The sequence below is a fragment of the Necator americanus genome, chromosome III (genome assembly GCF_031761385.1).
Source record: "Necator americanus strain Aroian chromosome III, whole genome shotgun sequence".
In the NCBI taxonomy this organism is placed as follows: domain Eukaryota; kingdom Metazoa; phylum Nematoda; class Chromadorea; order Rhabditida; family Ancylostomatidae; genus Necator; species Necator americanus.
Genome location: NC_087373.1, coordinates 36,259,385 through 36,287,376, shown reverse-complemented (window position 1 = coordinate 36,287,376; position 27,992 = coordinate 36,259,385). Strand labels below are relative to the sequence as shown.

General features: G+C 38.9%; 3 protein-coding genes across 5 annotated transcripts; 2 read left to right on the top strand and 1 right to left on the bottom strand.

The window, feature by feature from the left end:
* Position 1: 1 nt before the first annotated feature.
* RB195_012077 (uncharacterized protein) lies at positions 2 to 9,013 on the top strand (the record flags this gene model as incomplete). Its single annotated transcript, XM_064193760.1, has 6 exons — positions 2 to 70; positions 2,430 to 2,548; positions 4,797 to 4,869; positions 5,334 to 5,468; positions 7,811 to 7,908; positions 8,878 to 9,013. 6 exons carry the CDS (start codon positions 2 to 4, stop codon positions 9,011 to 9,013), a joined length of 630 nt encoding a protein of 209 aa, XP_064051343.1.
* A 465-nt stretch (positions 9,014 to 9,478) lies between these two features.
* RB195_012075 (uncharacterized protein) lies at positions 9,479 to 27,305 on the bottom strand (the record flags this gene model as incomplete). Of its 3 annotated transcripts, XM_064193756.1 has the most annotated exons (8): positions 9,479 to 10,512; positions 11,030 to 11,119; positions 11,982 to 12,088; positions 12,153 to 12,240; positions 17,906 to 17,981; positions 18,382 to 18,494; positions 19,130 to 19,260; positions 27,217 to 27,305. In XM_064193756.1, 8 exons carry the CDS (start codon positions 27,303 to 27,305, stop codon positions 9,479 to 9,481), a joined length of 1,728 nt encoding a protein of 575 aa, XP_064051339.1. The 3 variants fall into 3 exon arrangements, with proteins under 3 accessions (XP_064051339.1, XP_064051342.1, XP_064051340.1); XM_064193757.1 differs by lacking the exons at positions 9,479 to 10,512; positions 11,030 to 11,119; positions 11,982 to 12,088; positions 12,153 to 12,240; positions 27,217 to 27,305 and adding an exon at positions 14,958 to 15,034 and having other exon boundaries at positions 19,130 to 19,253; XM_064193758.1 differs by lacking the exons at positions 12,153 to 12,240; positions 17,906 to 17,981; positions 18,382 to 18,494; positions 19,130 to 19,260; positions 27,217 to 27,305 and having other exon boundaries at positions 11,982 to 12,045.
* RB195_012076 (uncharacterized protein) lies at positions 12,733 to 14,792 on the top strand (the record flags this gene model as incomplete). Its single annotated transcript, XM_064193759.1, has 3 exons — positions 12,733 to 12,766; positions 12,846 to 12,997; positions 14,742 to 14,792. The coding sequence occupies 3 exons, from the start codon at positions 12,733 to 12,735 to the stop codon at positions 14,790 to 14,792; spliced, it is 237 nt and encodes a 78-aa protein (XP_064051341.1).
* Positions 27,306 to 27,992: the final 687 nt, after the last annotated feature.

Sequence of the window (27,992 nt, the reverse complement as noted above, 5' to 3'; positions counted from 1 at the left end):
GATGCATAGCAGAACAATTTTTCTCATTACGCTTACGACCTATGCATTTGCGGCGGATACTAATGTGGAAGTATGTTCACATTTTGTTGCAAAACGAAGAGTAAGACAATTATTGCCTGACATACAAAAATGGACCACAGCGTAAAAAAGTATCTCTCTGTGAAGTGTTTGATGACATCGAGGACCCACTATCTGCCCGCGAACTTCGTAATGTTTTGTTTTTAACTATATCCATTTTCCTACGAGATTCCTAAAACCGAACTTTCTGAAATCAAAGATGTCCGACCAACCTTTCTTCATCGACCTTTGCAATGACAATCACCAGATGTTGCTGTTTCAAGAAAAGTCGACGTCCTCACCATTGAAAAAAACAATGTAAACAATTCCTTACGAAGCAACTTCAAAGACTGGTGGATGTGTTTAAAGCAACATACCACAAAACTGAGTCCTTGATTTTCGCACGAATAAAAAGGATTAGGACGTGCCGTTCTTGGGACACTGTCAGCGAGCCGCAGCGTCACACTAACAAAATCCATGCAGGATCAGCCGGAGATCCCAGGATGCAGATTAAATGCTCCGAAGCCGGACACCGTGCCTTGACACATAAGAATTAAAGATATCACCCCGCGAGTCTGGCGTGGTATGGATTTTCGTTGGAGTATACCTTTATCAGGTCGCAAATTATGTGTACAGGAGTGGTTCCACTCATCTCTCCCTACATCACTGTAAACAGGCGGCTCCGGGACGCTGTTTCTTACGACATCCTCCATTGCAACGCGCCACTCTTGCGCCTTGCCCCCGAATGCGATTCGTCAAAAATCCAATCGGGCGCCTCGATGGGTAATTCATTTCATTCGACATAGATACCACGCCAGATTCGTGGGATGATGCCCTTAATTGTGATTTATCGCTATATGCGTGCACCGGCACACACCATCCAGACAATTACATTGAAAATAATAAACAAGCAACATTAGAACCAGCGCATTATCATTTCCATGCAGAAAGGGTAACGAGAAAATATGAAAGACTAACTTGCAGTTGAAGTCCATTACGTAAGTTAAGAAGATGTGCCCATAGCAGAGATAAAGACGGGGTAGTTCCGCCCATCTCTCCCTGCATCGCTGCAAACAGCCGCCTCCAGAAAACTGTTTTGTACGACGCCATCTACTGCAACGCTCCACCCCTTGCACCGCCTCCACCCTGCGATTCGTCGAAAATCAATTCGGACTGCCCCGATAGGCAGTAAGGGGCGCTACGCGTGCAAGGGTGGCGCGCTGCAATAGCGGGGCATCGTACAAAACAGCATTCAGGGGCGGGTTGCTTGCAGTGATTCAGGGAGAGGTGAGCAGAACCACCCAGGTCTCCATAATCTACGATCCCGTACACGGATACTCCACCTGAAATCCGTATCACCCCAGATTCGTGGTATGCTGCCTTTAAATGACAGAAGGCACAACAAATGTTGTTAAGGGGAATACGCGGCAAAGGAAGAAAAGCTTAGTCGAGTCAAAACGACACGAAGTAACAGTTGCGCTCAAAGCGGCGCGGTGGGGATAGCGGTTGGAATCGAGATGGGACCATCGCGAACTGCAGCCATGAACGGTGGCAGTTGGGGTCCTCACTCGATCCTAACGGCTGCACCTCACCGTACTGCTTCAAATGCAGTTGCTTATGCAACTGCAGTGTGCTTCATCCCATTTTGACTCTACTATAGTTTAAAGGCATCACCGGAAGATACGACGCGTGCACGAGGCTGGCGCGCTTCAATCGAACTCGTCGTGGAAAATAGCGCACCAGAACGCTCGAAGCCGTTTCACAGCGTTTAGGAAGAAATGGACGGAATCACCCTCCTCTCCATAATCTACGACCCCGTATAGGCATAACCCACCCGCACCGCCCCAGGATTCGTGGGGTGATGCCTTTAAATTACAATATTGCGTGTGATGTGTGCATCCGCACAAAATAGCACAAAACACACACAAATAGAAACTAAAAAGGAAAAGACCTGACCAATCATTCGAAAATATGGAGGGAAAGAGAACTAAAATCAGAAATATTATTATGGCGATCGGATACTAAAGAAGTTATGAGAAGATCTGAATTCCATCACCGTGGAGAGCGCACCGCTCAACTGATCATTGGATGAACACTGTTGCTCCATCCTTTGAGGTCTTTTTTCGTTCATCGTCGGCTACGAGTGTCCTGTTACATCAGGATTTATGTGTCATCGATAGTGATAGTTTGGTAGAAGTTCTTATTTAGCGAAATCATTGCTTACAATTTCTGACGCAAAACAATTGTGCGTGTGTGGCATTTTCAGATATTCTCTTTCAAATTTTCGCAATAACTTTTTTTTAACTCTAACAAGAATTTACCAGCCCACAAAATGATTGTTGAGCTTTTTACATCTGGGTGTCAAGTTTCAGGTTAAATTGAAGGCGGAGAAATGCGACAACTTACATACAAAGGGCAGTGAAGATCTCCAAATCCCCTACATAGCCATCTATCACACTGATAAAGAGAACAGGATTAAAAGTGCCGGCTTGTTCGTGGTTCTTCTTTTTTTTAGTTTTTTAGAGTTCTCCTCTTAGTGGAAGAAATTTATTATGCGCAGTGTCATGTAGTGGATTTGATAGCGTGAAGCTAGCAAGAGTGAAAAGTGTCATATGGTGGAAGTGGGTGTTGGTAAGAATAATGATTTCCAAAAACTTTGAATTTTTGTTTAAAAAAATAAAATTTGATTTTTAAATTGTAAGTGTAGAAGAACGTCATAAATGATGTCCAATATTCTTAAATTGATGCTAACATTTTAATAACGTACATACATTGGAGTGTGACCGATGCGTCCAATATACTTGTTGTGCATTTTGCACCAGGTATTCATGAAGTCAATGAAGCGGGCGGGTGTAGCGCAGTAAGAGGTAAGAGGTTCCACTGTCTGCACGATCGACCAGAGGTTCAAATCCTTTAAAATTTTCCCCTTTTTTTTTTTTTTTTTTTTGTTTTATTCCCAACTAATGGGCCTTAACTTAACTTCCTGTGGTGCTCCTCCAGAATTCAGTGATCAAAAAACTACACAACAGTGCTCACCAAACCTTTCATCCCTTTTTTTAGAAAAAAGGAGGGGGGGGGGGGGAAAAGGTTTTTACAAAAAACAAAGGGTTTAAACCCCCCCCAGTGCTCACCAAACCTTTCATCCCTTAGGGATCGATAAACCCGCATCAGACTTCTCTGGGAGGAGAAAAACATTGATTTGACACATCAGCTAGCTCCAGCAGATCATTGTATAAGCCAGTAACACGTTCGTGAACCTCAAACTATTCTAAATTTAAAGGCATCACTCCACGAATCTGAGGTGGTACGGATTTCAGGTGGAGTATTCGTATACGGGATGGGGGACTATAGAGAGAGAGAGAGAGAGAGAGAGAGAGAGAGAGAGAGAGAGAGAGGGGTGATCCCGTTCATTTCTTCCTGATTCCCGTAAAAAACGGCCCGGCTTCAGGCGTTTTAGCGCACTATTTTCTACAGGGAGTTCGACTGGAGCGCGCCAGCCTTATGCGGCGCCGCATATTCCGGGTCGTTTTTTACGGCAATTAGGAAGAAATGGACGGAATCACCCCCCTCTCCATGGTCTCCCATCCCGTATACGAATACTCTACCTGAAATCTGCACCACCTCAGATTCGTAGGGTGATGCCTTTAAGTGAACGTGGTGACGCATCCCAAGCGGATTGATTAACTCCAAACACTTTATCCTTTATCATTCCGTCAGCATTTCATGGACCACATTACATCGAGTTATATTCTGAAGAAGTGCTACCGACGCACACCTATGACACAGCTTTTCCACCATCCTCTCACCATACCGATTTGAATAGGATATGAGAACAATAATTTGAGTTCTTTATGGATGCATAGGAGTGGTAAGGAAATATCCGGCGTGGAAAAGGGGGCATGATGGGTCAGACGCTCTGTGACCCGATAAAGTTGCGCTTGAATTGACATGGTTAAAAGCGTTACCCCACGAATCTAAGGTGGTACGCGTGGAATATTCGTATACGGGATCGTAGATTATGGAGAGGTGGGTATTTCCGTCCATTTCTTGCTAATTGCCGTCAAGAACGGCTCCGAATATGCGGCGTGTGCCCACGGCTGGCGCGCTCCAATCGAACTCGTTGTAGTTCGAAGCCGTATCTTCTGGGCCGTTTTTGCAGCAATTAGGAAAAGAAATGGACTGAATCCTCTCTTCTAATCTAGAATCCCGTATACGATTACTCCACCTGAAATCCGTACCACCTCAGATTCGTGGGGTTATGCCTTTAAGCTAGAGCTCCCGATAGGGGTGGGAGTCTACTTATCTACGGAGAAAGCGGTGGTCAAACCACACGCTCCATCGCACCAGGATGGGTGCAGTCACTCGCATATATGCACCAATACTAAGCTCGTTTTGACTTTACTTCCTTCAGAGGACTAACGGCTAACGAGACGGGGTTATGTGTTCGTAGCACGAAAGGGCTAGGAAAGAGGTCATCTGAATACAACTTGAGAACATACACCTCTTAAAGTCAAGAAGAAAACTTACCAACCTCTTAGATGATGATTGAGAGAGAAAGAAACGGAACGGAATGTTCCTGGGAACGGAGATCTCAAAATCCTATCTATCTAGTCATCATAGTTAATTTCTTCTATCGTTCGCTATTCTTGTTATGTTTGACATTTCAAAGACTTTACATTTGAAAGAAAAAACATCTCCAATGAAGGGAAAAAATAGGAAAAAATATGTGAATAATTTAGGTACAAATTAGATGGAGATTTCAAAAGCGGAACAGTCTCAGTTAAATCACCTTTCAATCATAATTCAAAAGGGGTAAGACTTCCAGTCCTAGTTTTGTTCTTTACAGTAGTTTTCATTTTTTTCATCGTTTTTTTTTTTGCTTTGTACTTTTAAAAGTCGGCGAAATCTTTTTTTTTGTGGCAGAGAAAAAAGATACCATTTTAGAAAATATATATTATAAAGCAGTTGAAAAGTTCGACTTTCAATGAACCTCGGCATAGTTGAATTTATATTATCGAGTTTGATAAGCTGTACACGAGGTTGTTAAACAAACAACATTTGTTTAACAACCTCGTGTACAGCTTATCAAACTCGATAAAATATATATTATATACATATTTATATTTGAATATATACATATTTGAAGTGATATGTTTTTCATAGTGTTCGTTGTTTCCGGCAATTTTCGGGCGTTTCTCCGGGTGCAAAAACCCATATGTGTTCATGACACTGAAGTAGAAACGGTACGAAACAAACAAAAACGGTTTTTTTTTCAGAAATTTTCTGGACCTCAACTACAAGACGATCCGAATGGTGTATATCAAATCGTGTTATCTGTTCAGGCAAAAACACAAGCAAAAGATTCAGTGCTTGCATATTATGCGACCACACTCTTCGATACAAGCAAAGGGGTTCATTTTTTCAATGATTTTCTAAGAAACAAAAAAACAGCGTTTGAACGTAGACGACTCTTTATCTGACTATGTTTCAATTGAACTCATCCGATGAGAAAATAAGTAGAAACGATGAGAATATTTATAAGATGATGGTAAGAGCGTAGAAAACCCCTCTGTAGCGATTCGCAGTCAGTTGAAGGTGAAAGAAAGGTAGTAGGAACGAGGTAGTTGATTTATATTCCTACAAGAAAAATACAAAAATAAGAATACAAAAATTATGATTTGAAAGATAAAAATAGATTAAATTTTTCACGATCACAAACTAAACATCATTGTGCCCTCTCGAACCATTCCAATTTGTGGTATTTATAGGTCTTGCAGTGAAATTAGTAGTCTTACGGTAGCTATCTCCATGGAAGACAAGCAAAAAACGATGAAAGGATAAAGTTAAAAAAGAGTTGTACTTGGCACTGGTGGTTCAGTATGCTCGACAACACGTGCAGCGTACGACTTTTATAGCCTCAAACTTGGGTAATTAAACCTGTATAAAACATTCAAACACACACAAGACGATAATGCGATAAACAATAACAAATGACTCAAATTGGACAGTAATAACCTTAAAAGGTGTGTAGAAATGTATCTAAAAACCTAAGCGCGTAAACAGGGGGTACATAAAGTAACTACAACTGAGCGCGAAACAAAATATAATTGTACAAGAACCTAAGCGTGCGGAGGCAAGTCTATGCCTACAGTGTTACGGTACAAAATGAACGAAATGCTTAAGCGAGTAATGTCAGTATATAATACAACAACAGTTCAGCGCGTCACATTCATAGAACTAGCTTAGGCGCGTGGTCCCTATGCGTACAAAAGACTAAACCTAAAGCGCAAAGCGAGTAAAAATGTATAGTTAAATGTACATGAAATGATCATGCACGACATTAACTACTAAGTTACTAACGTTTTACCCTTTTTTTATTCAAGATATGAATAAAAAAAGGGTAAAACGGCGTTAGGCGAGATGGACGGAATGTCCCGGCTGCGTCTTCAGTCCTTATATGCTGGGGCTCCTGATGACGACCGTGGCTCATGCAGGGGTTATATTTTGAGAATCTTCTGCTAGAAGCAAGATAACCCTGCATGAGTCACTGATCTCTTGAACCGCACTGTCACTTCTTCGTCGTCAGCGTCTTGCAGAGAGGAATCGCGGTTCTTCCGCGATAAAAGTCACTGGCGTATCAATCCACTTGGGATTCACCAACGCTGTTTTTACTGCAATTCTTAACAAATAGTTGAGGTTTTGGAACGCGTGTTGACCTACAGAATGACTTTCGGGGCCCAGCTGATCACCAAGTCAGTGTTTTATCCTTCCAGACGTGTCTGGTACCAACTTATCGACCCAGGAGGGATAAAAGGTTTGATTGGCACTGGGGCAGTTTCGTACCATCGACTGTGTGGCTGCAGCGAGCCTCTAACCGACTGTGCCACACCCGCCCAGGAAGGCAAATAGAATGTGGATATTGGTCAATCATAAGTGCAATAGGTTTCACCGATAAATAAATTTGGATAAATAATTTTGAAATTTATTCCTTCAAACCAAATTGATATGAGAGGGATTCATCACATATGCTCATTCTCATTCTGAAAAGGGGAATTTTCCAGAGTTTTCATAACAGTTTTTTTTTTCTCGATCAGAATTGCAAGTGAAGTCCACCGTTTCGAGGTGGCACTCTTCCGGATCAGCGTGACTTTAGAAGAACTTTAGAAGACATTTTGGACGGGAACACTTTAATTGTTGCAGAAATTAGGCGAGCGCTGAGAAAATTAAGAAAAATAGGGAACAATCCAAATTTTTGCAACAAATATAATACATAGGAAGTTTTTACCTCAGCTGCAATCTTTCTAAAATTCTGTAAAGGTTGGAAAGAACCGTGTATGTAGTGACATTCAACTATTAGTCTTTAACTATAAAACTTTGTAAGGGTTCTTAGGTTTTTTTCCTCAAAAGTGAAGAGGAGAACCGGATTCACTTATTTTCCTCTCATCCTCTTATTTTTGCTCTCTATTTTCACAGTCAGAGAGTGTCATTTGAGGAAATTTGTCAGAAGGAGTGCTATGTAGGCCGATGCATTTCATCCTCACTTCCCTCAAATTCACCGATGAAAAGTTTTTGCAGAGCTTATCGTATTATTTTGGATATGATATGGATTCGGCACGTTCCCATTTCCCCATATAATTCGTTCGTTTCTTTTCACAAAAAAAAATCAAATAAAAACAAAGTAAAAAAGAATTGCTAAATTAAATTAAAAACTAGAGAATTGAACGATTGTTTATTTGTTACTCGTGAATTTCAGTTACAAGAATCAAACGAAGATTTTGACCCGAAACAGTATCATGAGGGTCCGTTTCTGATTGGCGAAGTATCGGTGACTGTTAACGGTCGGAAAGTCATGTGAGTGCTGCTTTTGTAGTTTTTTTTAGTTGTTTTTTGTTTGGTTTTAGTGGTTTTTTTTTAATTTGGAATCCATACTAAAAAAAAACCATTACAAAAACCGCGATACGGTTGCTATCGTACATTTATCTTGTAGCCAGCTGCGTACGGTACTGGAAATCGGTCAAAATTAAAGGCATCACCCCACGAATCTGAGGTGGTACGGATTTCAGGTGGACTATTCGTATACGGGATCGTAGATTATGGAGAGGAGGGTGATTCCGTCCATTTCTTCCTAATTGCCGTAAAAAAAGGCCCAGAAGATGCGGCGCGTTCACAAAGCTGGCGCACTCCAATCGAACTCCGTTTTTTACGGCACTTAGGAAGAAAGAAACGGAATAATCCCCCTCTCCTTAACGAACTATCCCGTATAAGAATACTCCACCTGAAATCCGTACCACCCCAGATCCCGTGGGGTGATCCCTTTAAGTGGCGCTCGCTTGTGATTGATCTTGGCGACATTTTCATATCAACACTATATAGTAAATTACTGCCGCCAATTTATTTATCATAAAAGTTATTTTTGCGTAAACAAAGAGAATTGGGAGAGGAAGGTGAAGCGATTCCAGCAAAAGGGGAAAAGGCGAAAGGGTACATCAAGCTGAGAGCATGTACGAGTTGTGGCGAGCGCGTCGCGGTCGGCTTCATAAACATAAGTGGTGAAGTCCATTTGCCCGGACTACAACTCCGGTTCGCTACCTCCAATTGTTTCGAGCAAAGAAAATACGGGGAACTTTTGTGTTAACTTGAATCAAGCGCTTATATCCCCTGAAAAAAAAACATTCACGCTTTTTAGTGTTCGCCGAATTAAAATTTTGGTTATGCAAGAGAAACCTAGAAAATACCTGAAACGAATTTCTCATATTGTGATTTAAAATTCATATAAATTATCATTTATGACCCTGTTTACATTACCATGAATATTTTCAGAAATAGAAAGAGTAAATTGGACAGATGCGACAACGTTTTCGCTTGGATCCCACAAACGGGTATCTATCTGCTCCGAGATGATGTATGGATGACTATGTACTATATCCCCCACTATTGGCCACAAGTTCTTTCGTAAATTATGTAGAAACTTTAATAAAGTATTTTTGATGTGAATATTTATATCAGTGATCGGTCTCCCCGCTTTTTTTTTCTTCTGCTTCTTCTTTCTTTCTTGCTCTTCTTTCTTTTTTTCTTTTTTCTTCTCTTTTTGCTTCTTTCTTTCTTTCTTTCTTCTTTGACCGCACAATTTACTTCTTCCTACTACATCAATCCAGTATCATCGAAGCGCACTTCACTAATTTATACGAAAGAAGATTATTGATGATCTATTTCTATCTGATCCAACAATCAATATCAATATAATCAATCGATATATGTAGTCATAAGTGATGTGCATTTATTCAACGTTAATACTTATTAAATTAAATAAAATAGAAAGGGTCATTAAATACAATGGAAAGTAAGTCACCGAAACGAGACATTCACGAGCGGATAAGGATATATTGGTCCTCGTTGGATTTCTACAATTTTCGTTGTCCATTTAGGCGTTTTTCGCCTTGTAGCCGTCCTCAACAGGCAATATGAGTCGATTTGTAAGTTTTGCCGATGTGCTGGCAGCTTTCTGGCTACCGTAACCGCCATTCAACGAATATTTCACTTGAGGTCTCACATAAGTTTGATAATCTGATCCTCCGCCATATTCCGATCGATATCCATTATTTGTGCCGTAGTCGCTAGTATAGCTTGAAAAATCTGATGTCGCTGACGGACTGTATCCGCCTTTTTGGTAGTAACTGCTACTACCGTAACCGCTTGTTGGACGTTGTGTGTACGTGGACTCATATTGAGATTGAGAGCCGTAGTTATCGTAACCCTGAGCTGACCCATAAGATGGATAACTGGTTACTTGATAATTGAAACTATCAGTACCGGAGTCACCAGTATAGTAATCACTTTTTCCGTAGCCCAACTGTTGACCATTACCGTATGCCGAACTACCGTAATTCATGTTTTGATACGAAGGCATCTGGGTACTGTAGCTGGAATAATCCCCATCCCTGCCATAATTCTGTTGCACTGTTTGGCCGCCATCAATCGTGCCATAACCGTAGCCGCCATTCTCATAGCCACCCATTTGTGCCTGACTACCGTACCCCATTAGATTCTTGGGCATCTGCTCAACCTGTAACGTGGGGTATCCGCCAGCGGTGCTTTGTCCATTCATATTAGCAGTATTTGTTACATAAAGCGGTTGTTGCCATGTTGAATATTGATTTTGAGCAGATTGCCAACCGCTAGTGCTACCGTATCCTGTTCCTTGATCGTTAGGACCATATCCTTGAGCGCTCCACTCCGGAGTTGCTGTAGAGAAACCATTTGCTGTTTGGCTACCGTATCCAGAGTAATCGATACCGCCATGGCTTTGTTGATTTGTGATACCGTAATCCTGATCGTTGCCTCCCTGGTATCCAGCACTGTAAGGATTTTCGTAGGTGCCAAAGCTCGGTGATCCTCCACTATTATATTCTCCGTAACCGTTCGAGTAACCGTTGGTGAAGTCGGTTGATAGAGGTTCTGAAAGGAAAAATGTAATTTGATCCCAAAACGAACTCGTCAGAATTCAATGTCTAATTATTTTCTTTCAAAAATTAAGTGCATGTGGTCAGATGTTTCGAGTAAATTTGTCAATAATTATTTTTTGAGCAAAATTTTGTATCTTCTTTCTCAATCTTGTATAAAACGAAAAATTTGTGGAGTTTGAGAAATACTGTAAAAAATCAAAAAAAAAATAAAATCCCTCTACTTCGACAAGATTCTACTCAAGTTTTCCACTCAGGAAAACATCTTACAGAGCCGATACTTATGTTTACAGAGAAAACCACAACGTGTCTTCGTTCGAGAAAAGTTCTTCGGCGCATAGAAAGTTATAGAAGCGAGGAACGCTTTTGAATTTCAGCGGATGCGTCGCGGTTGCCAGGGGCATTCGTTACCGCTCAGGACGTCTTGAATTTGTTTTTTATTTTAATATTTTTGTGACTGTTTTTTTCGTTCATAGGATAATTCATCGCAGTAATCAATAACGCTAACATACCGTAGCCAGAATGACCTGTGTTGAACTGCTGCTGACCTGATCCAACCGATCGCGACAACCACGCTTGAGTCCTCCCGCTGTCGGCGGTTCCTGAAAATTTTCAAGGAAAATTTACAGTGCTTGCATTTTACAAAAAGTTGGCAAGTAATGACTATGGGATCATATTTTGTTCTCCATTTGACTGCTCAATCTTAATTTATTGGGAACTTGTTGTCTTAAAAAGAGCTACACCCACAAAATTACAGTACCCGTGTGGAGTTCGTGATCTATCCATTCTAACTCCCCGTCATGTAATCGATTAACCGGTCCGTAGCCCTCCGTTTTCTTTCATCAGTTGTCAATTTGTCACTTTGCCGGATATTTCTTTTCTCCAATTTTTTTTCACTCAACTGTCTCCTGTTTTACCTCGTGCTTGTAATTTTGTTGAAAAAAGCATATTTGTTTCTGGATTTCTCAATTCTAACAGAACTTTTGATTTCCCTCTGAGAAGTGGAACTTGAAATTATCGAAATATGTGGCTGAAGTAGGGAATTTTAGGTACTCTTCCAGCTAGTGGTCTTCAGGAACTTTTTCTTTAATTTTTTTTTTTTTGGGTTTTGATTAGTAAGACAGGAAGTGTACGCTATGATGCGTAGTTTCAAAAAACTCTAAGGTTTTGAATAAAAGTCCGAAAACTATTCACAGCTTTTGAGATTTTTCATCGTTTCCTTCGTATTCGTATTTGAATTCTCGCTTCGTGGAATTGTTATCTTTCGGATCTCGCACATGGCCCGAAAAATCACAAGTCATCGATTTCTCTTGAAAGGATAAGAGACTGCGTGGGGTTGAAGTGTCACAATAACGTTCTCACTGCATCACTTCGGGCGTCATTGAAACCTTGATAAGGATTGGTACCTCACTAGTCACTTATTAAGTTAACAAGAATCAAAGATGCCTCGAAGATTTTACTTACCGTAACTTCCAAAAGTATGCTTTCTAGCGCTTGGTTTCGTTAGTGCACCCACATAATTCGACATATCAATACTTGTATCCTGTGTTTCAGGGATTCCACGATAACCACTGGAACCAGAAAAAAGAGCGATTTTGGGAAAAAAAGTTTTTAAGCTTCTGTTTTGACACCAACTTGAGGTATGGTTCACCAGTGAATTGAGATCGAGTTCCATAAATGCTATAGGTTGAACCAGTTCCTGTAGGTTTCCTTGAAAAAGCTCCTGTAAAGTATCTAACATTTAGGAAAATTGTAAAATCGTATTCATTTTTTAAAAATTTCTTCAAGGCATTGGAATAATAATTGCGCTAAGAATAGAAATTGAGATTTTCTAAGATGATTTTTTCGTTTTAGATCAAGAAATAGCGAAAATTTCAAAGGAAGAACAGAACGTCTTAGGCATATTGCCCATGGTGGAATGTCTTTGAACCGTGGCATGTTGAATACTCCGAAATAGTGGTAGAAGTTACTCTGCTATTCTTTGAATCCAAGATCACAGCATGCAGAACACCAGAAGTATTTTGGGTCACCGGCAAAAGTCCGGAAATAAAGAGAAACGAGAAGTGAATTGCGATCACAAACGAACTAGCCCCATATTAAGACCCTCGCAAGTTTTGATCTACCGAGCGTGCCGTCAGGTTCCTATAAAAAAAACCCTTGTGACTCGTAGTTGTGGAACGTATGTAGTGGTCTGTTCCGTTACCAAATCTAGCAAATGAGGCAAGCACCAGCAGATGGTTGTGCTTTGAGTTTGTCCATCGTTTAAATGCTTTCTGTAGAGTGATGAGGCGCTTAAGAGGACAACACCGACGACTTTGATTTTTCCAGGCTCTGACGAGGGCGGAAACGTCGAAACGTTAGCTGTTAATAAACATCAATACCAAACTTGGCCACAGCTCAAGCGAATCAGTAAAAAAGCTACGTTCAACATGCCAAGATTCAAGGAGAGTCGAACAAGAGCAATTCTAAGAGATGTACCAGTAAGCTGTTTTCGACAGTTAAAGGAAGTTCTTTCTTTGAGACAAAAAATCGCCTCAGAAAGACAGACTATGCACTTTCTCCGCCGCTGTCAACAACATGAAGTCACCCCGAATTTCATAGCTAACATGCAACTTCACGAGATAAGCGGTGTCTCCAAAGAAAGCCGGCAGGACCGAAACGTTGGGTGTTAAAGGCAGCGTACCGCAAATCTAGGGTGGTGCGGATTTCACGTGGAGTATCCCTCTACGGGGTCGTAGATTATGGAGACCGGGTGGTTCCGCTCATCTCTCCCTGAATCACTGCAAACAGTCGCCTCCCGGATACTGTTTTGTACGAAGCCATCTATTGCAACGCTCCACCCTTACCTCCCTTACTGCTTATCAAGGCCGTCCGAATTGATTTTCGACGAATCGCAGGGCGGAGGTGGCGCAAGGGGGTGAGCGTTGCAATAGGCGGCGTCGTACAATGAGCTGAACTACCTTCGTTTCCATAATCTACGACCCCGTATACAGATGCTCCACCTGAAATCCGTACCACCTCAGATTCGTGGTATGCTGCCTTTAATTTAAAAAAATCGACACCAATCTTGGCCACAGCTTAGGCAAATCAATAGAAATCTGAGTTATACTTAGAAAGCTAGATATATCTCAGATTTAAAGTTTATTTCAATCAATAAGATCCCGTGAGAAATCTAATAGTCGCTTGGGAAAAAGGGTGAGAACGTTCTCATAGCTTCTCGTAGATAGTAACGGTTCTTCTGTAGAACCAGTAAGCGTTCAACAACGGAACTCTCGATCAACCAAGACTGTTGAAGAATTGCCAATTCAAGTTTGCGAACTTCATAAAACAACAAAGGCGATGATTCGCGAGTAACGTGCAGCTATGAATGTGAGGTTTGGAAGATTAGAACTTCGAGTTTGCTGGATTGAAGAAATGTTGGAGAGCTAAGATGTCAATGCTACGGGCTCAATTTCCAGTCATTATAGGAATAATAAAGAATTTTTCTAGTACGCAGAAAATCTAATATTATCCTATATTGCTTTCTTTAAGCGGGCGTTCGCTTAAAGTACGTGCCATGAGTGAAAAAAAATGCAGGAATATGGGTAAATTTGCCTGTGCGCTGGAGAGGAAGGTGTTCCGAAACTGTATTTCGGTGCTCCATGTGACGATAGAACGCAGACGATAAAATGCAGAAGAAAATGTGAATTTCATACGACAGGTTCCTTTATCTCCTATCTATATCTGGTGAGAAATTTCAGTAATACCGTTGAACTATTATCTTAGCTCACTTCTAATTCGTTTTCAAAAACTTCGACGTGTATGTGCACAGAATGAAGACCGTTTCGCAAACCGTAAAAAAACCTCTTAACGAAAAAGCATAAAGTGTCGCTTATGTTTCTGTTGCCATCGTGGAGCTCCACCCTGGTAACCTTAAGCAAATACTCATTCGGAATCCCCTATATGATCATATTTGCACGACACCGGAGTGCAAAATATCCCCGGATAACAACGATGGTGATTGCATTAGTTCATGTGCTGTTTATATGATTTCGTGTGTGCAGTGTGATGACGAATACTTAGGAGAAACAGCTAGGCCACTATGTATTCGAATAAAAGAACACCTGGACGGTAAAAGGAAATCATGTGACTCCACTGCATTAGGTGGTCATAGGGTACGGCGTCATAACGGAGAACATTTTGAAGTTAAGATCACGACTTTAGCGCACGAACCTAGCATTGCAGCTCGAAAGGCTCTGGAGGCTTTTTGGATCCACTCCAAGGGCCCAAAGATGAATCGCAAGGAGGAATGCCTATGCATTACGCGGGAACCCGCGCCCTATTTAAGGCTGATATTCGATTGAACTAGCCACGTCACAACAGGTATCTGGCAGTGGCAGGATAGTCAGCTGATCCTAAGGTACGATTTTATCTTCTACTGGTAGCTATGAGGCTTAACGGTTAACGTAGGACTTTCTTTGTTGGGCGGATAAGGCGTTTGATCGGATTAACCACGTTCGATTTCACACTTTCAGGCTCTGAAGAAGGCGATATTGTCGAAACGTTAGCCACGAATAAGGGATTATAACAACCTCCTGTCCGGCTCTATTAAAGAAAACAATTATTGAAGCATCAACATGCCGAGGTTTATCGAAAGTCGCACATGGAAGGCACACAGTGTTGGCCGCATGGCAAGAGAAGTAAGGTTCATATCATTGTCACTACCTTCAAGCGAAGTAAGGAGATTTGAAATTCTTACACTGTGTAACCAAAGCAGAGATGTGTACGATTTTTTCGACAATGGCTATGACTGGTTTGCTGCATATAATTTGTCCATTTCTTTGTTGTGTAGTTTTTGTCTGTTACTTTGTTTGCTGTTTGTAATTTCTTGTGAATGTGTGCAATGTTCGAGAATCTATTCCGTCTTTTTGAGAAATACAGTGGAATTTTGCTGGGAACTGTTTTGGAATCGTTGCGTTTTCTTCTACTCTCAATCATTCCTAGATTAACTCAGTGATGCGGTTCCCGTGCAATCGCTTGAGACTGTCTACTGAGATATGTGGCTGGCTATATAGAGTCCTAGACAGCAGTACGTAGCCTCCCGATCGAGGTGAGCAGGGTTTAACTGACGAAAACTTAAATATTGTACAGTTCTACGTTACTAGTATTGTATAACAGGTCCTAAACCAAGAGAGGAAGTTATTCTGCCGCTGTTAGGTACACGTGATAGAGTGACTAGCACAACTAAACAACACCCTTAAAGAAGAATAGAAGCTTTCTCGCTTTATTTTGAGGCATTCCTCCATACGATTAAAGGCATCACCCCACGAATCTGGAGTGGTACGGATTTCCAGTGGAGTATTCGTATGCGGGGTCGTAGATTATGGGGAGGAGGGTGATTCTGTCAATTTCTTCCTAATTGCCGTAGAAAACGGCCCGGAAGATACGACTTCGAGCGTCTCGGCGCACTACTTTCTACAAGGAGTTCGATTGGATCGCGCCAGCCTTTTGCGGCACCGCATCTTCCGGGCCGTTTTTTTATGGCAATTAGGAAGGAATGGATCGAATCACATCCCTCTCCATAATCTGCTGTCCCGTATACGAATACTCCTCCTGAAATCCGTACCACCTCAGATTTGTGAGGTGATGCCTTTGATTTCAGGGCTCATAAGAAATGAGTCAAGAAGAGGCCTGTGTGGGCCCTGTGACAACCGTTCATAATGCCGAGGTACAATACAGTGATGAATTTGTTCTGATCTACCGAAATGACTATGTACTTATTTTTTTATTGATTTGCTTGGGCTGTTGCCAAGATTGGTATTGATATTTATATGCTTACTATTAGATGCAAAGAAGTGCACGCGAAAAACAGGGAACACAAGGCTTGTAGTTCCGTCAATAGTTTCGAGCATAGCGTAATACAGTGCGAATACGAACGTAAAGTCCTAGGAGGAACCTAGTGTTGCTGATTATATGACTATACGTGATTTTCAATGACTCTGCGGAGAAAATGTGGCAGACAATTCTTACGTAGACACGAGGGAATGGCAAGCAGCAACGCAGGTCGCGCACTTGCTGCCGGACTGGATTTTTGACTTATCATCTACGATATCATCTAGGATGACATAACGTTGCAATATCACAATTTGGAGAGATTTTAACTAATTCTGGACCTCCTAGCCTTTACTTCATCACAATCGAACAGCTCAGTGAGCACGAAGATCACTCCTCTGTTCCCTAAGAAAAAGTGAAAAGAATTAGTGAGTACAGAGGAAGGTTTTTGATAGACTTTCTGAAAAAGAGATGGTCTATGAGGTAGCTGTGCTCTAGAGGGGAATTTTTTGGAAAAGCTGATAGATTTTTTAACTAGTCTGAGACTGCGGTTTTTGGAGTTTAATTATGTCTTTTTCTAAGTAGTTTTTTTTGATAAATTCTCAATGTTCTCACGCAGTATCGAAGAGATGTCATATTAAAAGTCGAACATGAAGACAACGGCCTAAATGTTAGCTGAACAGGGATTTGTTGGATCAATTTGGAGCTAAATACAACACCACAACTTTCTACTGCACCACACTGTACGCTGTATGCAAATATTCACTCTGCACTCTACTGTACGCAGATATTCTGTTTTTGGACTCGTTTTTTACTGTATTCAGTTTTTGGGATCTCTGGAGACCATCCGCAGTAGTGAGTTTTATACACTTTTTATCCTGTTTTTTTTCACAAGCTACAGTAACGCTTACTTAACCCATCGTTTTTTTTATGACATGGAAAATAGGATTGGACAGAAACATTTAAATTACAAAATGGAATCAGACTGCGCTGTCAAGAACACGTCCTGCTTCTTAGTCGAAAAAGAAGTAGTTCGAAGAAGAGATCGAGATAAAGCTCATTTGGTAGAAAAATAGGATATTTGCGACCATCATGAATGTTATTATTAGGGCTTAAAGGCATCACCCCACGAATCTGAGGTGGTGCAGATTTCAGGTGGAGTATTCGTATACGGGATGGGAAACTATGAAGAGAGGGTGATTCCGTCCATTTCTTTCTAATTCCCGCAAAAGAACGGCCCGGAAGATGCGGCGCGTGCACACGGCTGGCGCGCTCAACAACCGCGAAAAATAGCGCCCAACGCCGTTGCAGAAAAATTTTTACGGGAATTAGAAAGAAATGGACGGAATCACCCCCTCTAATTCTTAATCTACTATCCCGTATACGAATACTCCACCTGAAATCCGCACCACCTCAGATTCGTTGAGTGATGCCTTTAAGAAATCCCAAAGTGTTGTACAAAACAGCAAATTACACAAAATACTGTAAAGTATTCTATCAAATCATTAAATATGAAATATTTCGCTTCAACAATAGAAAAAAATGCGTAAATTGTTTGAAATAGCAAAAATTCATACCTTTTCTGCTACTGGTAGGTTCTGAAACGAGCAACTTCTGTAAGTCATCGGTCATTCCGCTGACAGCTACGTTTGTCTAGAAAGAAAAAATTTGTGGCCTGCTACTTTTTAAAAAAATGATTCACGACAGAACTTCCATCTTTATAACAAAAATAACATGTTGCACAATGAAAAAGTGAGTAAACCAAAAGAAATTGTAGGAATTAAATTTATTATTTAAAATCATTTAAAATTTATTGCTTAGAATAAAAATTTAATTTAAATTAACCACATGTTGTAAAGAAAAACATGAAACAAAAGCTTATAAAAGTCCGTACTATTAGTAATGTAAAGTTTTTGAGAAAATCTGCGAAAAAAAAAATGAGAACAGAAAATAGAAAGAGGATGACAGATGAAAGATGCACGTAACATTTTCAAATTAATGTTAAATACAAGTATGCTTTGAAATTATCCACTAAATGATGGATGGAGGATACCTGTGCTCGCCGATTTTCCGCTTTGTTTTGCATCGCTTTGGAGCGAATCCGTGAGACCGCTGGGAAAGACGGTAGAACAGAGCCTTGATTATAGGCGACGATCGGAGGTGCATCTAAAAATGACGTCATGAAGAGACTGAGGATGACAAGTTTCACAAAAGAAAAAACCTTATAATTGATACTTATAATAGGCATTTTTATGTTTATATGTTTACATATGTTTCTGCTTCAATGTTAACTTTTATTATATTACTCTAGTAGTACTTTTCGTTTGATATATATATATATTTATTTATATTTTTTATTTTTATTTTTTATATGTTATATATTACTTTATGTATATTATTTTATTATATATTATTTTATATATATTATTTATTTATTTATTTATATTTTTTATATTTATTTATTTTTTAAATTTACAAATGTTTTTGTTGCTCAAGTTGTTTCTGATTTCCAAGTAAATAAGACACTATGAGAAGTTTTGCGAAAAAAGTCGCGTAATAAATATTTAGATTTTTGTATTTGTTTGTTTGTTTGTTTTTACGTATGTATGTTTATATATCAGCTTTAACTTTCATTATATTACTATACTAGTATTTTTCTACTCAATATACATATATTAATTTAAATTTCCATTGTGAATAGCAGTTTTAAAATATGGATTGCTGACGAGAAATCTAATTCATGTGTTAGTATAAAAGATGCATATTGATCGGCGTCTACCAAAAGAACATTCCTACCATACCTCTGCTCATCTTAGTAACATTCGTGATGACGTCATCAGTGTTCGTTTTTTCTTCGGTTGGCGATGCGGTTTCTGTCGCCCCGTAGGCCATTGCCAACAGGGCAAAAAGGCATTTTATCTTCATGCTGGGTCTGAAATAAAAAAAAACAATAAGTAATTTTAGGGGGGAAATTCCTGACAACTGCGGCAATACACAAACTAAGTTCTGGAATAATTTTTTTTTTACAAATAAGTCGAGCGAAACAAATAAAAATCAGCAGCCAAACGAGTCGGAAGAAAAAAATCAGAAAAAATTCAATCGAGACGGAAGAATTTTCGAGAAGTTTTCTGCGCTTTCCTGAGTTTTGGAGGGCGAGTGCCTCATTTTCCTGTTTTTTCTTTGCTTCTCCACTGATAGGGATCAGTTCAGCAAGAGTCAGTTTAAAAAAAGGATTTAAAGGTTTTTTCTCAAATATTTAGACAATTTTTGGGTATTGTTTACTTTTTTTTCTTTCTTTTCTTTAATTTTTTTGAACTCTTTGTATTCAATTAACGATTTGGATTTACTTTATATGAACAAAACTAGATTTTATTCTGGTAAAAACTCAAGGAAGTTGTTCAATTTAGGCTCAACGCTCAAAAACTTGGTCCATTTTCCAAAAAATGCTCGTGGATGCTCTCGAAATATTGTAAAAGTTATGTTAGTCCTTGAAAATTTTTTTTCAACCGACTCACTACGAGGTTGAAATTTTGAGAATAGGAAATTATGATTCATTTCTCTGATTCAGTGGTTAAGGTGGTAGAAAATTGAATTTTGATATACATAGTTGCTTTATTATACTTTACTTTATTATTTTATTTTATTTTTATTATGTTTTATTATGCTTTTTTATTTTCTTTTTTCTTTACTTTTACTTTATTTTAAGAGCAAGCGTCTATGTACTAAGCGTAACGTAGGGCAATAATTTTTTGTATTTTTTTAAAAAAAATGTGATTGATGTATGGTGAGGGGCTATTATTGAGTCCTCGTGATTTATGGATAGCTTCCAGAAAACGCTTCGATTTCTTTGCGAATGTGTTTGAAAGATTGCAAGAGAGAAGAGAAAAAAGAGAAGAGAACAAATGAGGCTGAAACTTTTTTGCAATTCGATTTACTTTTTGTTTATATTGAAAGTAAACGTAGTAAAGCAAATTTATTGAGCTACACATCGAAAAAAAGAGGAAAAAACTCTTCCGGAAATTCGAAAACAAATTCCAATAAGACTGCGAGCTATAGAATGTACTTAAATCAGCTGAGCTGACAAATATACGTGGATGTCGTGACCGTAGAGGCGGATATGAAAGTGAAGTAGGTGGTAATCTGAGCTTGAGGCCTGACTGCCTGCCGATGGTAGGAATGGTAAGAAAACGAACGGATTTCGGACCACCACCATACACACACACGCACACCAGTTTGCCTTAGACGTTAAAGTCGTCGACGTGCTTTTGTCTTCAGCGCAACGAGGTGTCAAGCCGTGCAAATATAAGCGGCTGGACGGACGGCTGTAGGCGTGTACGATCTATCTAAGCTGACATTAAGATATGTCAACGATCTACTCTGATCTGGCTGGACCACTGGAAAACAAAAATATGTGGACGTCCAAGAAAATAAACAACATCGTGTAGCGGCGATTTTGATGCTATGATCTGCTGCTAGTTCGATTATTTCGAGCCAAGATCCCCTAAAAAGAGAAAGAGGAAAAGGTTTTTTTTTTTCAAGTGAAATTATTTTCTCTTTTTCAGAATTGTCAAATATCATTTCCACACTACCTCATTTAAGATGCAAGGTATTTTTGCAAGCAATATGTTTATATTTATTATTTTAACAATATGTTTTTATTTAACCATTTTCCTAACTTTTCAAAATCCCATCATTTTTAAATAGAAGGAAATTCCAAGTCAACTTTCGAAGCAGAAAAAGGTATGTTTATAGTAATTTCTAATTGAGTCTATTAGGCGTATCTCCAATAAAATTCAACTTTTTTTCTAACATCCATCTTATATTTTCCTAAGTATATGATGTAGTACTGGTAATAACAGAAAAATATTCATTCATATTCATATCCAAAATATTCAGAATTTAATCCGATACACACTGAAAAGGAATTTATCTCATCAGTCACGAGCGTATATTAGATTAATCGAGAAAATCCCCTTTTTATGGGAAAATTCTGTGTCACAAGATTAAAATTAAAATTTACATGAAATAGGCTGAGAATACTCTACTTCATGTAGTCAGGAAGGTTCATAACAGTTTCTTGGTCGAACTTATTCCGATACACACTGAAATAGATATACAAAAGCAATTTAGTAATAAAGTAGTCTTTTTTAGAAGACGAGATTGACGCTACGTTGACAGCCAGCGCATTTTTTTCTCGTGCAAAAGGGTTGACGAGAGTGGGATTCGAACCCACGCCTCCGAAGAGACTGGTGCCTAAAACCAGCGCCTTAGACCGCTCGGCCATCTCGCCGTGAGTTCTTGGTTTGACGGACGATGTAGAATATCCGTGCATTCTATCGCTGAAACAATTGGTACTATAAAGTGAAAAATAATATTAATCAGATTATTTTGGAAATTTTCAGATCCTCGTTTGATTTTCTCATCTCATTCTGGATAATTTCATGATGAAAACTGATTAAAGTGTAGTAATTTTGATTTTGTTTTTGGGAATTAATTTGCGGAAGTAGATTTTTCGAAGCAAGAAAAAAGACATTTTTCAGCACTTTGGGGAGAAAAATCAATAACCAATTTCTTGTTTTGAGAGATTTTTTGGTTAATTTTTCCACCGATGTTTATAGGAATCTGTTCTAGCACAGGAAAGCAAATAATTATTTTCTTATTATTTTTGAGATGATTTTATAAAATGATTAGGAATAGCTGATCGAATATTGTTTACGATTATTTTGAATAAACAAATCGCAAAATTTTTGAGCAGGTTTTGCTTTGTGGGAGAAAAACCGTAAACAAAAGCGGATGTTGGCCGTTGATAAAAACTTGGACTCTCGACTTTTTAATCAGCGACCACAACCATTTATTACAACAAATTTCCTAGAGAATTTAAAATCACTGGATTGAGAGTAGCACTTTGCTGAAAAGGTTAAAAACCCTTTTTTTGGGTAGGATTAGGATAATAACTACTGGAAAGAACAGATTATCGAAAAAAAATCGAAATAAACAAAATTTTTGAAATTTTGAGAAGATTTTGATCTGAATTACAAACATGTACATAGACGTAACTTCAAAACAAGGGATTTTTATAACTTGGTTCTTATGGCGAAGTGAAGTGGATTAAAATAAGGAAAAATGGGATTGAAACTGTATGCGAAAAAAGTTAATTATCCTGGCTGAATTAGATAAGATGAAATTAATTAATTGCCTTTAAGGTATGGACTCTATCTAATTTTTTCTTTTAGTAAGAAAAGCACTAAGTATCGAGGTAAATACTATTGAGAAAACGAAGTAAACCTGTAACACATAAGCTAAAAAGTGCGACTACAAAATGATTTTTTTTGTTGATTTTTATTTTAAGTTTAAAAAAAATAATAGTTTCTACAAAAAAAAATTTTTTTTCAGAGGAGCAAACGATAGCTTTCAATCGTTCCCTTAACTTTTAATTGTTTCTTTTAATTCCTTTCCCTTCCATCTGTACGTGTTCCTGTTTTTCTATTTTCCCCTAATCCATTTGCTTTTTAAAGGCATCACCCCACGAATCTGAGGTGGTACGAATTTCAGGTGTAGAATTCGTATACGTGATCGTAGATTATGGAGAGGAGTGTGATTTCGTGCATTTTTTCCTAATTGCCGTAAAAAAAACGGCCCGGAAGATACGGCTTCGAGCGTTCCGGCGCACTATTTTCTACAACGAGTTCGATTGGAGCGCGCCAGCCTTGTGCATGCCACGCATCTTCCGGGCCGTTTTTTACGGCAGCTAGGAAGAAATGGACGGAATCATCCCATTCTCCATAATCTACTAAAACTCCACCTGGGATCTGAGCCGCCTCAGATTCGTGGGGTGATGCCTTTCAAATAAGATACGCCTCCTGCAGAGGTGTTTACGGGATGATGTACGAAAATTTTCCTGGTCTCGCCTCAGTTTTTGAATTTTTCTTCCGGGTCTTAGAAGAGATTCCGTTACGTTTCAGAATAGTTCTATTTAAATATTGGTTTGAAGACCAATCATTAGTTTTCAAAAAAGTCTAATTATTAGTTTTAGATTCTTTGTTACAATCAAGAATCCCCAATTCTGTAATTCCACTTCTTTTCGTTTTCGCAGAACGAAAATTTCTGAAATTTAAGAAACCATTAGAAAAAACCTTTAACCGCATCTTTCACTAGATTTAAGGTCTCCGATTGAATTAAGAGTCTTTGGAAGCGTCCTATAAGGATCTGCGACACCATTTCTAATTTCCGTCCCAAAATCCGTCGCAAATCGTCGTCGGAATCGTTGGGAGTGGGCAAAATTAATTAAACCTTGGGAATATCATTCAAAAGCAAAGGAGCCGCTGATTTCAATTTTTTTAGGAGGTAAGTTAAGCTAACAAATAGGCTAAATTAGACTAATAAATAGGCTAAATTTCTCCAATCTTCGTCAATTACCCTCACACCTCCGCAATCCTGTCATTAACATATCTGGCGGATACATCTCCTCCGTGGAAGGACAAGGTGCTCATTGGATTCGAGCTGATTTCTCAAAAATTAGACAAAATGTTTGACAAACTCGTAATGAAGAGGTGAATTGAGACATTTTGATACTTCACACCATATGGGTTCGAAATTTCCATTGTCCATCGAAAACTGACCAAAGCGCTATTTTTAAAACTAATAAAGGTATACATTCATAGCCGAGGAAAAAAATTTGAAAAAAACTATACATTTCTAGCTCTAGAAAACTTGTTCGGGAAATTTCTAAGCGATTTATCTGTTCTTAACAACGACTCAGAATAGAACTTTCTATCCCTGAAAGTGTTGTGCTTTTTTTAAAATCTTAAACTTACAACTTTGTTCTACATTTTGTTGTTTGTTCCAATTTTTTCTGCGTCTGTCAGTGCTACATAAACGAACGCCCAAGCCTCGTGACTCTGTGCTCGCTCAGGACCTTCTCTCTCTTAAAAACTTTGGTTTTTGCAGCTCCTACGAATTAAATCCTTATTTACATTATATATTAATTGTGACCTGTATCATTATTGTATGAATTATATCTTTACTTATAACTTATATTATTTTGAAGTACCCGCAGTTCTTCTCGCATGGTACACTCTTTCGAATGCCGTTAAATTCACCACGATTTAGAATATCCACAATTTTAACATTAACTCCGTTCAGTTGTATAGCAGGTGCTATTATTTATTTATTTATTTACTTGTTTATTTATTTATTTATTATCTTATTTATTATCATTAGTGAGAATGAGAAGGGTGTGGCGCAGTCGCTTAGAGGACCGTTGTAGCCACACGGTCGAGGGTTCGAAACCGCCCTAGTGCAAACCAAGCCTTTTACCCCTCCGAAGTCGATAAATTTGCACCAGACTTGTCTGGGAGGATAGAAACTCTGAATTCGTCATCAGCTGACCCCCGCAAGTCACTGTGTAAGCCAATACGCGTTCCAAAACCTCAACGCTTACGAATTCCAGTAAAACGCGTTGGCGCATCTAAAGAAGATTGATACGCCAGTGTTTATTATTACTGAGAATGGTTATCGCGGTCAGGGAACGGTAAAGAGGGTCCCGTCGGATTCTCCCCGAATTCCTCCAAGAAATTACGAAGTGTCCAGAGGATATGCCTGCGGATACACGAATATACCTCGACGAGGTCACGCTTCAGTTGTTCACGGAGAACAGAATCGTTTAAGATGTCATTCTGGCCATATAGACGCAAAGAACTGCGCAGTTACAAGGAAATATGTATGTAGAGGCATGATCGCGCGATGCTCGAAAATTCGCTGGGACCCTGTTTGCACGCATCCTCCGCTAAGCGGTTCCTCGAGGGATTCCCATGCCACAAAGACACCATTATGATTGCTCATAAATGAACATTGACGACAATTCTACCCAGCACAAGTTCTCGTTTTTAACAGAGTAGAAAACATCTTCAAAAATTTTTCTGGAGAACTGATTTTCTTTCAAATGGCTAGATCATCATTTCCTCTCCCATGTTTAATAATCTATGACAGGTCATAAGGTTTCCGGTCGCGCAAGGAATTGATGGACCGAACAATATTTAGTGATAAGATCATGACCGCTCAACGCTCGGATCAGCTGAGGAGCAGAGAGCGTTGCGAGAGATTCATATCGGTATTGAACGTTGTTGTTTAAACGTTTTCGAATATTCGAATTTTCATCGTTCACACTAGGAATTACATGGAAACATCCATTTAATGGGCGTATGTAGCGCAGTCGGTAAGAGGTTACGCTGTGACTGAACGATCGATCGGAGGTTCGAATCCGTCTCAAAGCTCACCAGGCTTCTCACCCTCCGGGGTCGATAAATTGGTACCGGACTTGTCTGGGAGGATAAAAACACTGACTTGACACATCGGCTAGCCACCGCAAGTCATTGTATGGGCCAGTTACACGTTCGTGAACCTCAAACGATTCTGAATTGAAGTGAACGTGGTGGCGGGTCCCATGCGGATTGATAAACGACAGACAATTTACCGTTTTGTCCTTATCCATCTAATAAAAACCTTTTTTTTCGATTGCATATGCCGCTGGAAACCCAAAGGACTCAGCATTTATGTGGAATATCTGAATCGGCAAAGTAAAGGATTTGGGTCAACTGATTTCCAAAGATTGTGGAAAATCATTATCATTTTAAGTAAAAATGTTCCTATCTTTTAAGTTGTTATTTTCTGTGTATTCAAAACTATAGAAATTTAACTTTTTTTAGAACATTTTTACCCACAAATATTACAAATTATAAATTCTTTTTCTATACATATTTATTGATTTATTCTAGGTTTTTCTTTTCGTATATCGACGCATGTGCGGAACCAGTCATACAATTTTGCCGGATTCTTTGTGGTTTTTTTTTTTTTTTTTTTTCATTAATTTTTCTTACTCCTTATAATATGTGCTCGTTTAAAAATATCTAATTATTTGCCTATCTATTATGTTGTTATTTTCTATCTACTCATAACCATAAAAATTTTTGACTTTTTTAAAATATTTCCTCTCAAATATTATAAATTATAAATTAATTTTCTATATTCAGTGATTATTCAATATTCAATGATTAACAATGTATTCAATGATGAATATTCAATGATTTACAATGTATTCAATGATTTATTCTAGGTTTTCGTTTTCTAAAACAAAATTTAGTTTACTTTAAAAGAATATTCACTTAGGTTTAACTTTACATTTAATGTCCACTAAATACGTAAAATTTTGGTTCACTACATTTAAGTAAATAATCGAGTATCATTCAATTTATTACGTATTTATTACGATTACTACCATTCTATATCCCCATTTACTTTTGATTTATTCTCGTTTGTTTTACAATTATTTCGAATTGTTCAATGGTTCGAAGATGAGATGTGAATTCAAACAAATCCGGGAATCCAGTTTTGTGTTTTTCCAAATATTTCTCGCACATGTGGATTGAATAGGTTTTACTAAAGTGCAGTCTTTTTTTCCGGAAGTGCATATCATGTACAATAGACGAAAAAAATCTAATGAGGGTTTCAGTGTTTTCGGTTTGTTTGATTCAAAACTTCTGGCACAATGATTAGTGTAGCTGATCGGATCTAAAAAAAAACTCCGTCAAGGTTGCGGGTTATTTCCTACCCCACCAGAGTTTTCCAGAATAGAACATCCTGTTTCGGTTTGGCAGTGAAAATTGTTAGCATAAACGTGGAAAGGCTTACCGTACCTACATACACCGTCCGCCAGTTGTGTCGTCGGGGTCGTTAAAGGCCACGAGATTACCAATGTTGAATTTTCACCAAAAAGGTATGGGTTCAAGGATTTAGATCACGAGTTTGAATGTGACAACGCTAGATTTTCCCTAGGTGAGCTGAAAAGCGGCGTGGGAAACAGACTCGGAGATCGAAATTCCCTGCAATGCACCTAGTAACGCCTGTCACATCTGCGAAGAAAAGAGATAACGTTAGCGGGCCGTCAATTGTCGACTTCACCAGCAGAGCACCACGTGCCATATCAGCACTCGCAGATGTGGTATGTTACTTGGTGTATCGTAGGAAAATACGATCACCAAGGCCCACAGCGTTTTTCTGGACAGTTCGGGGAGATTGAGCTGGATCGCGCTCATATCCGTGACCTAGACCTCTAACATTATCTTTTCGTGGACAGATCTCAGCATCAGACTGCAGTTGTGAGTAAGGGTCCCATATTGATCGCCGAGCCAATTTGAGCGCATCAGCGTATGCAAGTGCACCAGGCTCCGGTTGTATATTTATTATTATATTTATTATTTGTATTATTATTTATTTATTACTGTTTTATTTACTACTTATTATTTAACTCTCTTCAAAGCGACAAATTAAGTGCTATGAAGTTGCAGTTTTTAAATTTACAAGCGTAGCTTTAGAATTAAACGGTTTCAGAGGAAATTAGGGAGTGTTTCTGCACATTTTCACGCGTAGTTCTTCATCCCATGTGAGTTCCATGATATCGATTTTTTCCTTTGGAAAAAAGTCACCTTTGTTCTGATTCACCAAGGAATTTTCTCTGTAAATGCTTCTTGTTTTATATAAAAAAAGAGAACAAGTTCCACTACCTTATTCCGTTCCTTGTTGTAAATACTTCAGTTTTCTTTTTTACAAAGAGAATAATTTTCAAGAGAATTCCGAGGAGAATTTAACAAATTTTTCGCTTACATGGAT